Consider the following 15,413-nt stretch of genomic DNA (forward strand, 5'->3'; position numbering starts at 1 on the left):
AACAACTGCCAGTAAACAGTGAGATGACATAAATTCTACCTTTTTTCCAATCACGTGCTACCTTCCCTCCCTTCATAACTACCAAGGAACAAAGGCACTCCGCAATTTGCCTTACAGGTCATTAGGAAACAAAATGAGAGCAGCTTCCTCTTACTGAGGACTCTGCCGCTCACCAAATCTCTCAACAGCTTCACATGCACAGAAGAAAATGGATAGGGTGAGAATAGCACACAGAGGGAAAGATCAAAGTGACCCACAGCACTGTGTACTCATTTTTACAGTTCAGCTAGCTGTGCTTATGATTTGGGAACTCAGGCTGGTACACGTGACACATTTACTGACACCAGCACCTCATCCTTCTGCCTTGCCAGAAAGGTGACAGTCCTCCTTCCAGTCAAATCACAGTGAAATGCTTACAGTAGTGGCCATGCTGACATTGCTTAGTGAGGCCTATAACTAGCTACCACCACGCTTTTCAACAAGAAGGGAAGCAAACCAGTATTCACATTCAGAGCAAAGCCGCCAGGTGTGCCTGTCTGCACAGTCCCACAGGGGTGTATCCTCTAAGCAAGAGTTGCCAAAAGGACAATAACTCCAGTGCAGAGAAGAAAATGCTCAAGAGAATCCAAAAAGACAGAACAGGATGTTTATGTATAAATGATAAGACAAGGTTTGTCTAATCCTTCATTAGCAAGATAAGGATATTGCACTATTTCCCCAGACAGAAGTCTGCATGCTGGGTTCCCAGAACCTGCCTACCAGGAATCCATCCTTTTTCAGGGTTACAAGTGTAGACTAGACTTGCCTTGTGCCACAGTCCCTAGCAGCACTTTCCTTCATAATTCAGGAAGGACAATGATTGCTAACTGCATATTTTATTCAGCTTGACTAGTTGGTCATGCTTAGCTTAGCTGGTGACAGCAAGCAAGAGAGCAGTGCCAAATGCCAAATCTCTCCCATGTTTGTTGTACACTTTCCTAAAAAGCATAAGCTTTATGGACATGCTGCATGTAATACCACTGTTTACAAGTCAATCTAACACTAAAGAATCGGTACATCCAATTTTAGGTTCAAAGGCTATAACAGTATGACCTCTTTTACTGTCAGCCATAACTCTTACTATGCAAAATTAGCCTTTTTTCTTTCTTTCATAACCGGTTTACAAATTCTTCTAATAGACACGCATTTGAGAACATTATCCAGGCCACAACATTTGCCTCCTAAAATGCAAGAGATGGTCTGCTGGATGAAGAACATAGAAGTGACACAGAACCTTTTATTTAAACAAACCAATCAACCTTCAGGGTTTTTTCCCTGTAACATAAATGTACGATACATCTTAAACTGCTTTAAGGCTCTGTTCTTTCATCTCTTTTGACTGTTGCCTGATTCTACATTGTTGACATGCAGACAGCAATTTGTTGAATCTTTTGTAGCCATGTGCTGTGACTTTCCGGAGAGAAACTTAGTAGTTTTTGTAGCCCTGTGTTAGCCATGCTAGAACAAATACTCTTCTCCACAAGTTATGCAGTGGTACTATTTGATACATAGTCTTATAGATACAGGGTGTGGGGGGATGAGGAACACACAGAGAGGCCTGCTGATGCACGCACACTTTAGAAAAACATCCTAAATTCTTCAATAAGAGGACTAAAACTGTACAAAATAGGTGAGTTGGTAAATGCAGCCAAGAATGTTCAAAAACTTTCTGTAGAAAAAAGAGGAGGGAAAGAAAAAAAAAAAAAAAAAGGAAGAAAAAAGGGGAGGGGGGAACCAAAAAGGAAAAAGAGAGAAGAAAACAACAACAAAAAAACACATAAAACAAACAAACAAAAAAAAACAAACAAAAAAGGACAAAGGGACAAAGGAGGGAGGGAAAAAAAGAAGGAAAAAGGAGGAGGGGGGGAGAGTCTAGCTGCATATCCTAGGCTAAAAGGATCTACAGTTGATCTATTGTTTGCAATCCGCTGACACTCTCAAGACAGTGCTGTTTTTATAACTAAGGTGACAAATCTGCATTCCCCCATTTCAGCAGTGTAACTAGTATCAGTTATTTGCCAGGAGCTCAAAATACATCTGCTATTTACACAGAACTGAAGCAGCAAGAGGTGATAGAACTGCTCACACTCCAGTGGACCACTATACAAAAGATCACACCTGATGCACTGTTGCAAATTAAGTATCATATATACCTCAGGCTCTAGTAGATCGTTTTCTCCAAACACTCTGACACTGACAGAGGAATAGGACTTAGTCCACTGCTGGCTACAATGTGTCTTAATCTCTGTAGTACAGTATCTTGCAATAATGATTAATACATTTTCATTCTAGGTTTTAATTACGAAGGCAAAAGTTGCAAGTTGCAAAATAAACCAGGATCTTTTATCACATGGATTCAGAAAAGAAACATTCCAAAACATTTTTCTTACAAAAGACATATCCAAGATATAATCTGTAAAACTAAATTAAGTAAAATAACTTAGCATACTCTTCTCATTTTAGCAGGAATTAAAGTTGTCATTTGATTAAGAAGATTAAAGAGACAGAAACCAAGCAGTTCTCGGTGCTACAGTCTAATCTTAGTGAGGATGAATATGCTTATACAGATGATACTATTGTTCCAGAAGTTGTGAAATGGAAACACTTTCTGTATTTAGTAGTCTGAAATGTATCACATTAATCTTCTGTTTATTCACAGGAAATATACAGGTTACAGGTTCTAATTTAATTGATACAGACAAGGGACATGTTTTTCATGTCACCAAAGAACCTCGTCCTCGAAAACTAATAAAAAAAATAAGACACATCCAGAACAACTTCACAAAGCTTGGACACTTCAAACAATTTAGATTCCAATTCTCAGCCAGTCCTTTCTTTTATTAACTAGGACAACCAAGACAAAAAGGTTAACTGCTTGCTCTGAAAGGATATAAACTCAGGTCTACTTCTGACCAATGACTTTTTAATCCACACAACCATACTATAAGCTCCACACTTATTACCAAACCAGTATATTAAAAGTCCTCAACTCGGAAATAATTTCATATAATTACATATTACACAGCTTTCAATAAGCTCCTGTTGGTATTTCTGAAATGTTAAATTGCATCTCTCATACATATGTGATTAACTTCACTTTGAGACACATCCTGTTTGCAACCTGTAAACTGTCTTACTTTACTGTTTGTGGCCACCTAATACTGGTACCAGAAGAAACCAAGAGCTCCTAGCCTATTAACTTCAGTTCATTATCCATGTTACCCTTCTTCCAGATGTTCCACCACTTCGTTCATATCAGTTCTTGTCATCAACTTCTTTATTGCAACAGATAAGCTTTATAGCAAGAAAGCAAACAGACATAGATGCAGAAAGTCAATAGTGACACACAATAATTATCTCTGAGACAACCTAGTAAGTCTCACAACTGACTGCTCACCAAGACTGATGTTCCCTAGAGGTCTGTCTGTCCCACTACGCAACACACAGTAGAAGGAAAAACACATTCCTCCATCACTTACTTCTGCACTTCTTACTTACTCCTGCACTTCTATCACAACAACCCCGTGCATAAAGGCTTGGAGAACAGTGGCTGGAAAGCTGCCCAGCAAAAAAGGACCTGAGGGTGTTTGAATGAGAGCCAGCAGTGGTCAAGAAGGCCAATGGCATCCTGGCTTGTACTGGAAATAGTGTGGCCAGCGGGAGTAGGGCAGTGATCATCCCCCTACACTCAGCACTGGTGAGGCTGCACCTCGAGTCCTGTATCCAGTTCTGGGCCCTTCACTACAAGAAAGACATTGAGGTGCTGAAGTGTGTCCAGAGAAGGGAAACAAAACTAGTGAAGTGTCTGGAGAACAAGTTTTATGAAGAGCTGTTGAGGGTACTGGGCTTGTTTAGCCTGGAGAAAAGAAGGCTCAGGGGAGACTCACTCTCTACAACTACCCGAAAAGGGGCCGTAGCAAGGTGGGGGTCAGCCTCCTCCCTTAGGCAGCTGGCAACAATATGAAAGAACATAGCCTCAAGCTGCACCAACATGTTCAAGTTGGACATAAGAAGGAATTTCTTCACTGAACAAGTGGTCAGGCATTGGAACAAGCTGCCCAAGGCACTCATGGAGACACCATCCCTACGTGTTCAAGTGACTGGACATGGCACTTAGTGTTTAGTTGGCATGGAGGTGTTTGATCAAAGGTTGGATTCAATGACCTTAGAGGTGTTTTTGAACCTTAACAATTCTATGAATTTGAGTCACTAATCATAAAATAACTCGTGATAAAAAGTCACTGGTGGATCTGACCAATAACGTAAAGAGCAAGCAGATCACACATATAAGTTAGCTTTGCTGCTTGCAAGAGTCTTATCACAAACCCAATGCTACTACTTATTATCTGCTGTAAGGAAAAGGTTGAAAAGGGTCTGACAGTAAGACAAGGCAAGTGCTTGACTGACAACAAAAAAATGTCATTATACACAATTCTGATGAGAAAACTCACTGTCCACTTGGAAACATATGAGCTTCAAGGCAACTTTGAAACAGAGAGTTACTCAGATAGAGCCCATCTACGGCTTATATAAAAGCAAAATTGTTCTTAGTAAGAACTTTAAGCTTTTCTGTACCATTTATATTAAAGCAAATAATAGTTTGAACTAGTCATAGTTATTGTTTAAAGAAGCATGCGGCTTTTTCAAAGCAAAAGAGTCAGTATTATTCCCATTGACTGAAGGTGCCTGAATCCCAGGTTTTGTTCTATCCTTAATGCTGCATCCACAATCCTCTCCTCACCACAGCATGCATTCAAAAATGGAGTGGCCTGCTACTTATCTTAATTACAGGTCTTACTATCTCTTTCTCTTTGGACACAAAGCTTCATAAATTGAACAAACAGGAAGAGAAACTGCATTCAGATTACATAATGAGGTTTATGTAAATCGCACCTACAGCCCAGGGTCCTGAACTTCAAAGGCATTCCAGCTCCTCGTTACCCCTTGGACCAAGGCCCATTGTTTTGTCTTTATTTAAATAAGTTGGCATGGCATCTGGAGTGCTTGCAGATGAGAGGAACCGGTTCAAGTGGCTATTACGGGGTTTTGAAAATTATTACTACAATCCAGAGCCTAGTAAAGTTGAAGATTCCCGTTGCCACTGCACAAGACCAGGAACAATTAATACCCTGCAGAGGGACAAAAAAAATGTTGAGTTAAGCTCTAAAAATCTTCTCCATTTGCACGATTTCTTTTTCCTTCCAAGCTAGATAAAACTGGAGAGAAAAATCCCCTGAAACTCAGTATTTTGCATCAATATGTAAATAGCTATTCTTAGCTGTCAAATCGAGGAACACATAGTTAGTTGAGCAATGAGTATTTTCAGCATCCCTCCAAATAAGTCAAAGCCAGCTGGAAGAAATTTTACTTCCCCATCAACGGAAAAAGCTTCAAAGAATAGTATGCCACGTTGTGAAATTAAATGACTCTTCACTTCAGGAGGTCTTTCTTCCTAATATAACAGTTGTCATTTTTAAATGCAATGTTTTCCAAAGAACAATTTTTGTCCCCTAAATAATGGGGGGATGAGAGAGGAAGCGGGGGGGGCACGAAAACCCCCAAGAAATTCTGCACCATTCCCATTCTTCCACATATTTAAGCACATCCACAGGAGCAGAAAGTCTCAGCCATCACACCTGACACTAGGTCAGGACTAGCTAGCTAGCTAAGCAGGGAAGCAATAGGGATTCTGGCAGTGGCAACTGGCATAAAGAATTTGGACTATCAACTTACGTAACCAAATGATTCTATGTGACAGTGGCACCATGCATGTGGTGACTTACAGACAAGACTCCAAAGAGTGATTACTATCAGTACCTTTTTTTAAAAAAAAGCAAACACCACAGTGGGTGTGTCAACACGGACACCACAGAAAACTAGTTCTACTATTAATCTTGCCTACCTGAAGTCCTAATTGGAATTTCAGCAGGACACAATGTTTTTATTAATTTACAACCCACATACATTCCTCTGTGCTGTTACGACAGCTGCTGCATTCCAAACAGCAAGTGATGTCTAGTCTTTACATGTAACATTTTATCATATAGCAGACATAAGATAAAAAAAAAATTAACGGTTAACTAAAACATACCATAAATAATAATACTTAAGTTTAAAATTGCCAATACTTAAGATGGCTTTAGTATATAACAGCAATCAAGGGGAAAATGTTTGATTAGAATCTGCCAGCTGTTATTTTTGGAAAACTATATCTATGTTAAGATACCAGAGTGGATAAATGCCAGCCTACTTAGAAAAAATAACGAATCTATTACTAATACAAGTTACTTTCTAGTGAAAAATGTACAAATTATTCTCACCAAAAAGATAATGCTGCAGCTACTATTTAAGAACAAAAGTTATACAAAAATAAATGAAGGCACTAGAATTCTAGAATTTTCACAGAAATTTTCTGACAAAATATATAGAGCTTAACTACCACAAATCTATACACAACTCTGGCATTACCATGCAGTTGTAATTTTAACTCAGGCTTCCAATCTCTCAGATGATTTTCATAAGCAAGATATTATTGCTTATATTTAAAATGAGGACCATTGTCCTCCTGCAAAGTTTCTTAAACATCCTGTGAAGAGCTTAATGCTTCAGAATTCCTGTCTTAAGAGCCAAATCTAGAAGAAGCTAAGACACACTCCTTTTTCAGAGAGTTTAAAGTTTTTAATTGTTTACAAAGGTTCATGGTTATCCTAAACTCTCTGAGAAGGAAAAAAGAAGCTGGAATCACATGGCCAAAACAGTAAAGCTTACAAACTGAAGATATTTTGGTATATCCCACCCCATCCCTTTTACTTGAGTTATTTTCTCCACATAAACTGCAACTGACTCTAAGCATCAAAGTCTGTTCCATCTGCACACACACACACACAAATATTTTACCAACAAAACCTCAAAGGTAAATGCAACATTCAGTTCTCTGAGTTAAAGAATATAGTTATCACAGGGCTACTCCAGACATACGGTTTCCCAAAGTGCAAATCCTCATTTGAGCCCAAGTTCTAAACAGAGCAATTGAATTGACCCAAGGGAAGCTGAAAACAAGTACACAAGCACATTTATCTGATCTAAAATGCCGATGTGCCCCATTCCATAAGCAGTGAAATAATGAAACACTGAAGACTAAGTCAAACTATCTTTGCATCTACTGTCCAAGGCAAATAGGTCAGTCTTTGGTTTCTTTGTCTTTTTTCCCCCCTAAATCAAGATACTAACAGCTTAAATGCAGACGGAAATTAAGCTGGGAGCATGGGAGGTGCAGGTTCCCTCCAAATTAATAGAGAGAATGTAACAAGTAGCACTCTCCAGATTTCCATCTGCAAACTTCTATTCTATGGAATTCTGTATGCGTATATTTTTCAAACCAACTTGCTCAGGCAGGTTGTCTTATACTTGTCTCTTTTCCAGAGGATCACTTAGATAACAAATAAATCTCTCATTACATTGTTTTATAAACCTACAAAGTAGGTTTTGGTAGTTAACCACTTGCTAACACTAGTGCGAATGAATCTTTTTTTTGTATTATTAAGCAGTACCTCCCAAGAACCATGTCAAGCTTTAGATGCACAGCAACCTGTCAGTGTCCTAACAGAACAGATGGGTGTTTTGATTGCAAAAGACTTATAGGTATATCAGCAAGTCCATCATCAAGGGGATGTTTATTTGCAGTTTCAAAAATTACCAGAAATAACCAGTAAAAAATGAAAGAGGGACAGTATCAAAATGGAGAGGGGATGCTGCAGTCTGTAGCAGTGAAGAAATTCAGCTCCTGGATGTACTAATTTAGGTACTACATATTTAGTATATATAGTAACTGTTATGCACATCACACTAAAATCTCCTGTGTTGGTACTTCACACATACTTAAGTTATGGATGCTAGCCAGGAGTACAACCAAATTTAAAAGTTGCAAAAACCATTGTACTTAACAGCTGTCACATACCAAAGCTCAGCTGCGGCTGCACCAGCATTCCAGCATTATCTGCACGGCTCCTCCTGCACAGGAGGAGAGAGGCTGTTGCACCCTCAGAGTGCCCCTGAAAGTTGTCTACCTTAGAAAGACCCCATTCCAACAGGAGATAAGACAAGGGCTATGCACATGAACAGGTGGAGCCAGCCAGAGGCACTGCAGCCATTTTAAACTTCCCTACAGAACAGGACTAGAAATGTCACTACTTTGGTTCCGACAAGGACCAAGCTTGGATTTAAACATGCTGTGTAACTGAAATTTAAGAGTTTCCCAAAGAGGCAAGTTTAAGGTATTACTTCTCTCTGCAACAGATATCAACATATAAAAGATTACAAGGTAAAAACGTATGTCCAGGTCACATTAGGAAGAAAAAAAATTCAGGATCATGGCATCCCTAGGCAGAGGTTGCTTTTCTGTTTGGTTTTAACAAGTTCACAGAGAACTCTCATCTGATCGTACCTGCAAAAAAAATATCCATTCACATTAATGTGAATTAGTTGTTTTGATGTTAAATAAGATACTGGATGTCAGAACTAAGTGAATGCTCCACAAGCAGCTCTTTAGGGCACAGTTGTTCTCCCATCCTCAGATAAGAAGCAGGTCTGTCTTTGGCATGCTTTCCCCCCTCGAAATGGCACTTAGTCACCTTTAAATCGAGTTTATCAACATATTAAATACCTGAGCCGAGTTATTCATCAAGTAGCTCAACAAGCAGCCAGGAATTGAATGCATCATATTCCACAAAGCTCTGCACTGCCAGGTCTACAGTGCTTGCACATTAAGAGTAAGCATCTAAAACCACGTTGCCATCCATATAGATGGAAGTTTTAGTATGACTCCAACTAAAAGGTGTGCTTCTTTTAAAGAAGACAAGCAAACATAATTGCTTAGATCACTGCAACTGATCATGACACTAGATCTTCCCCCCCTTATCTTCATACTGGACAGAACATCATTTCTTATAATGTACTTTACGACCAAACTAGACTCCTTTTTCCTCACAGCTTTCTAAAAGGTGACACAAGGCAAAAGGACCTCTTCCCCAAATAAAATCTGACAGACAGATGCAAAATTAACACCCCTAATGACATCTGGCATTTCTTAGTATTCTGCCTACAGGCAGTCATCTACTTAAAAAGTGATATATCTGACGACACCAGCAGGTGCAGAAGCCCTGTGTCACATCAAGGAGGAGAGAATTTAATGGTGGCTAAGTGCCAGAATCAGAAACAACATCACCTTTCAGCAGTAAAACAAAAAAGCCTCAAACACCCATTGTACTACTCCAGTTTTCAAGACCAGGATCAGGTTACTCATACTCCTTGACATGCAGATGCTGCAGAACACAGCCCTGCATATAATTCCATGCTTATTTTAGATCAAAAGTCTCAAAATAAATAAGCAATTTTGCAGTTTTTAAATTATGAGATTGGTGTATTAGTCTATTTTCCCTTCTATGTGCAAGTGATAGAAAAGTCAGGGCCACTGGGACAACAATTATTTTTACAGACCAATATGGAATGCCATAACTTGTTTGCAAAAAGTCTTCTGGATCACAGCCATTCTTATGACTTAAGGAATAGCTTAGTAAGTCTGACCTAATCAGTCTCCCAGCGACGATATCGTGACTGTAATTGCACTACAGATTCTTACACACTTCCATAACTCAGTAACACAGTATCTCAGCAGAAAGCTATTCAACCATACCCTTTTAAATAGAGATTAAGTATTTCAAACTTTAGGGATAGTATCTTTTGTTAAGATAGATTTCAACAGAGAGAAAAGTTAATATGCATGACCAGTCACTAATGCCCAATTTTGCTCAAATTGATGTTACAGGGAATAGGATCAGCCCCTTAAAGCTGTACGGGATTTTGTTTCAGCAATGGTATCACTGGTTTAATGCTTAGAGAAGAAATCAACCACATTCACACTGTTAAGGAAGAAAATGAGAGGAGATACCAGAATAAATATGCACTAACCACATTCTGAAACAAACCAAGGCAACACAGAGGAAGCACTTTTACCTTTCTAATGTCCCATTTTGGTTTTGAGGGATTTTAAAAGACTAGACATTTCATTTACAGCATGTTTGTGGACCGCTACTTACTAAGAAAGCTGTTTTGTCATAGCAAAAAAATGTGATTCTCCCCAGTTCTCCTAAAAACTAATTTTTTAATCTGTGCTTTCCAGATTCCACGGAGAAGTTACCAGGCTACAGCAATCACTAAAATTATTGGCTGTATCATTTTATTTGGAATTTGTAATATTAAGTTTCAGTACAGAATATTCCAGTCTTAAAACTGTCACTCTACAGAAATAAAAAAGCCCCAAAGTCTTCAGTGTGCTCTCTTCTTCTCTCACCCACTCCAAGGGGATTTGGTGAAAGAATTCTTTTTAGAAGCGATGCAATAAATCCAACCTAGGTTTATGCCATTTCACATCAGTACAAAACCAGGATCACCAAATCCTACTGAGACAGCTTGCAGGAAATTACAGGGATAGAGATGCTAGCAGTTCTCTATCCATCGGGACAAGCCAGGCTGCTTAAACCAATGAAGTCCCAGGCAAACAGGAAATCACTGTTTTAAAGTTTTCCTTAGGGTATGATTCTGGAGGATCATTTATTAGAAAAGTACTTCTTCTAAGCAAAACACCTAACTTTGGGGCCAAAGAAACCACTCCCCTTTCCAGTGTAACATGGTGTGTATTCTTTTTAAGTACCTCTCCTTCCCTCCCTTTCATCTTTGTGGGGTGTGTGTATGTGTATAAAATAAGGAAGCAGAGATGACTTGCCAAGACAGTTACATAAAATCAGTATGATTTCATGTCAGTAATATTTTGTTAGCTGTTTTTGGCTGGTCTGGTACATTAGGTGCTGCAACCTTTCTGTTACAAGCACCTGATCACAGGTGTTTTAGATGTTGATCACAGATCCCCTCAAAGAGATAAGGGTTTCAAAAAACACTTTACTTTTGAAGTACAGAGGCATACTTCTTAGCATATGAACTTGCACAAGAAATTTGCATTAATTTGATCCTATGTACGCTCACAGAAATACCCTCCTATCTGGCAGTTCTGTACAAGGAAGTCTAAAAATGTACAAGCTACGTTAGCAATCAAGTTGAGACACTGAAATAAAACAGAGTTGGAACATCCTCGCTTAGCATGTATAATTAATCATTTAATGCATTAGAACTACATGCAAACAGTCTTAACTGTGTGCAAGACTTCACTATGTTTCCCAGTTGTGTTTTCTTTAGAACACATCCTGTTGGAAAAGCAGGCACACAGCTGTCCCAATTTAAAACATGTGTGTGCATCCCCATTTAACGGTGGGACTGGAAACAGAGGAAGCAACATCCCACTCAGCATCACCTGCTGATTTCCATCCTCAACAGCACAGTAGAGAAACACAAAAGACCCCAATCATCATCTGAAAAAGAGTATTTTAAGCTACTTTCTAACCCTAATGTATCTAACCTATTTCTGTCAATTCCTTGAACAAATACTGCTTCTGCACTCGTTATGCTGGGGTCATTGTACAATCCAAAAAATCTGAAGAAAAGCTGAATTGACCACTTGTCACCACTCCCACATTCTCTTCTGAATAAAGGGCACTTATCCAGGGTACTGCTCTCCTTCCCACCCCACCATTACCGACTCTATTTGACATTCAGCGGAATTCACTCGAGAAAAGAGTATCTGTATTTTTCAGAGCTAAAGCACTGAATTCTCACGGTTCATTGAAGGACCACTCTGCTCAGCCAACTCAGCAAGGGGATGGATGGCGTTTGCTACTTTGCTTGCATGACCTCATCTCTGGATATCACATTTACCTATTTCACAGGAAAGCTTACTAGGTATTTGAATGTTTCCATGGTCATTAATTTCTCCCATTTGAAGAGAACAGAAGAACAGTTAAAACAAAAGCAGTGTCAAGATTACAGTAAGTATTTTATACAAACCAATTCAACTGAACCACCAGGTATTTTTAAACCTCTCTAAAACCGCAGGTCGCATAATTACAACGTGGGAGCTAACTTTTCCACCCAATACTCCCCAAATTCTGTACTGCAGGTCGTAACAGCAAAGCTTCATTAAAAAGCTTCTTCCTTTCCATTATAAAGGTTTTGACCACCCCGTTTCCAAAGGACATGACCTGTGCTTCCCTACTTTCCTCGCTTACTGCCTCAGTCCCAGGCAGTAAAGTCCCAGTACTCTGACAAACGGGGAAAATTGATCGCAAGTGGCAACAACGCGGAAAGCCAAGCGCAGGATTGTGACTGCAGGAATGCACGGCTCTCAGCTCAGGCATCTGCGCGCCCTGCGCTGCTGGAACCTCCTGCAGGGTCAAAACGGCGCGGGGCTTCCCCTTTAAGGGACGGGCCGGTCGTGCCCTCCGCTCCGCTATGACAGGGCGAGCTCCGCGCTGTCCGGAGGGAGCGAGCACGCAGCTCAGCTAAGCCGTGAGCGATCAGCCGGCATCCCGCAAACACTGGGAACAGCCTTCGACCTCCCGTGCCCGGCAGCGAAGCAATTCCTCGTCACTAGGGAAAGCAGTAGATTAAGGCTGATTTAACCTCGAACGCCCAGTGCCGCTGCTGGGAACGGGAAAACAACACACGCGCTACCTCCATGACCCAGGCGCTGAAGGGAGTGGAGGCTGCCCCGGGCACAGCGCTGGGGCAGCCTGAGCGCCGCTGACCGCGGCTTCTCCCGGCACTCGGCGCCGGGCAGCGCTTCCCGCCGCCGAACGGCCCCTCCGCGGCGCGGCGCCACCCGCGGGCCGTGAGAGGGGACGGCCCCGGGCCACCTTCCCCGGGAGGGGGGACAGCCCCGGGCCAGCCCCGGCGGAGGGGCAGTGCCCAGCCGCCCTCATGCCCCGCGTTCTCCCCGGCAGCAGCCCGGGCGGTGGGCGCGGCCCCCGCCCCTTCCCCACAGCCGCCACCGCTGCCGGCCCCACTCACCGGCATAGAAGCGGATGAGGCAGCCGGTCTCCGAGTCCATGCCCTCCTCCTGCACCCGCCACAGGTCCCGGAAGCCCAGCTGGGAGAGGTAGTCGTTCTGGATCTGCAGCGGCTTCTCGTGGGCCTCCAGCCGCCGGCTGGTCTCCCCGTGGAGCTGAACGTACAAGGCGGGCGGCCCCGCCGGAGGCTCCCGTCCGCCGGCCGCGCCCGCTGGCACCCCCCCTGCCTGCCCCGGGGGCAGCTCCCCCGAGCAGGGAGGACCCCGGCCCGGCCCCGCACCTGTTTCTTCCACCCCGTCGGGGGGTGCCGGCTCCACCTCTAGCTCCTCCGAGGAGGACGAGCCGCCGCCGCCACCGCTGCTGTAGGGGTCCAGCCGGTCAGAGACGCTCTCGGCGCTGGGGCTGAAGCTCTCGGTGTCGGAGCCGGCCGGCCCCAGCTCCCCCAGGAGGGAGGGGCAGGAGAGCGGCGGCCCCGCAAGGTACAGTTCGGCCGGCGGCGCCCCGGGGCTGAGATCGGAGGGCGCCGGGCTCGGCCGGCCGCCAGCCAAGTCGCCCTCCTCGGCGCCGTTGCCCAGCGGCAGCCGGTCGGGCCGCGCCGCTTCCCCGCAGCCTCCTCCGGACAACCCGCTCCGCGTCCCCCGCCGGCTCCTCGGCCTCTCCTCCGCCGGCGGCCGCAGCCCCTCGGCCGCGGGCTCGGGCGGCGCCCCGGTGGGGCCCGCCGGCGGCTCGGGCGGGGGCTGCGGCGGCGGCGCGCCCGCCTTGCCCAGCACTCGCACCACGCTGCTGCCGCCCCGGTGGCCGAGCTGCTGCAGCCGGGCGGCCACCTCAGCCGCCGTGGTCTCCAGGGTGCATAGCACCGGGCGCAGGTAGCAGTTCATGTGCCGCTCGTAGACGTGGACGCAACCCCGTTGCAGGTCCCGCCGCACCCAGTCCCGCTCCGGGGGCTGCAGGGGCTGCAGCTGCCGGGGCGGCTTCAGCAGCAGCAGCGCCTTCCTGTCCAAGCTGCGGGTGCCCAGCGAGGGCGCCGGGGCGCCGGCGGGCGAGGGGGCGGCGGCGGAGAGGTTCCTCTTCAGTCTCCCCCGCCGCAGGAGCAGGGAGTTGGCGCTACCGGCCCCGCCGGGGGCCGCCGGAGTCCCGCTGGCCGCCAGCGCCGCGGGGGGAGCGAAGCCGCCAGCTCCCCCTCGCCTCCGCCGCGGGCCGCCGGCTGCTTGGCCGTCCAGCTGCCCGCCGCCGCCCGACGGCTCCGCGCCGCTCTCCGCCTGACTCCTCCTGCTCGGGGAGCCGCTCTCCGCTTCCCCGGGCCCGCTTCCCGCCGCCGCCGCCGCCGGGGCTTCTGCCGCTCGTTGCTGCGCGGGCTCCATCGCCCGCGGGGCCGGGGATGCCGCCGCCCTGCTGGGAGCGCCGCTCGGCGCGGCGAGGGGGGGGGGCCGAGCGGAGCGCGGCGCCGCGTCCCAGGGGGTTGGGATTACGTAGCAGCAGCGGGGAGCATTCCGCCGGTGCCCGGCTCAGCCCCGCTGCCCGGCTGTCGCCAGCGCCATTAGGAAGGGAGGGAGGGCGGGAGGCAGGCAAGGAGCGAGCGATCCCGCCGCCGTCCGCCGCTCCCCGCGCGCGCGCGGCTCATGAATATTAATCAGCCGACAGGCAGCGAGGGCGGCTCGCGAGGGTGACGCCACCGCTCGCGCGGCGGGGCGGGGCCTGTGCGATAAACACACGGCGTGATTCCCGGCCAGCCTCGGGAGGGGTGGGATCGGGGCCGTGGCGGCGCTGGCGGGCCGCCGCCGCGCGGGGGCTGACGGGAGCTGCAGTCCCGAGCCGGCCGCAAGTCCCGGCAGTCCCGTGGCTTCCCACCGCCCGCCTTCCCGATTTCTCCGTGGGCCGCAGGCTCCGGGGCGGGAGCCCGGTGCCTGGCCGTGCGTGAGGGCGGCAGCCCGGGACAGGGTGGAAGTCACTCCGCTACCCGGCATTGACTCCCGGGAGGCGCAGAGAGCCGCCGCCGCTCCTCACTCCGCACGGCACGGGGCTGGACCCCCGTTAAAATTATTCCGGGACTTGGTCCTAAGCTCCATAGTTGTATCCCTCAAGTCTGGTCGGAAGGTCCAGTGACCACACTCATCCCGCTCTGTCCAATCTGTTCTCCCTATTAGCCCCCTCGGCGCATAACCCAAGCAACTGAGCCCGGGCAACCTTTTTGCGTGAAGAGAGCCTCGGATCCAAGATGGAGAGAGGCATGGAAATGTGGGTGGGAAACATATATCTATATACGCACACGTACCAGAAAAGAGCTGCTCTGTGAGTAGACTTGCAAAGAAAGTTTCAGTGCTATTAGTCTGTCACTGTATATCAGTGACTAAAATTACCGATAATACTTACTTCTGGAAAATTGCTTAGAAGCAGCAATTAAATAAAAAATTAAAAAAAAAA

General features: G+C 45.8%; 1 protein-coding gene across 1 annotated transcript in view; it reads right to left on the minus strand.

Moving 5' to 3' along the window:
* PHLPP1 (PH domain and leucine rich repeat protein phosphatase 1) overlaps positions 1-14,593 on the minus strand; it is a 142,331-nt gene extending 127,738 nt beyond the window's left edge. Inside the window, exon 1 of the mRNA XM_027899112.1 lies at positions 12,994-14,593. Within this exon, the coding sequence (XP_027754913.1) occupies positions 12,994-14,353 (1,360 nt within the window). The 5' untranslated portion in view covers positions 14,354-14,593. The remainder of the gene's footprint in view (positions 1-12,993) is intronic.
* Between the last annotated feature and the right edge of the window lie 820 nt (positions 14,594-15,413).

Source organism: Empidonax traillii, unplaced genomic scaffold, assembly GCF_003031625.1.
Source record: "Empidonax traillii isolate 1590-97213 ecotype Southwest subspecies unplaced genomic scaffold, ASM303162v1 scaffold644:size547830, whole genome shotgun sequence".
In the NCBI taxonomy this organism is placed as follows: domain Eukaryota; kingdom Metazoa; phylum Chordata; class Aves; order Passeriformes; family Tyrannidae; genus Empidonax; species Empidonax traillii.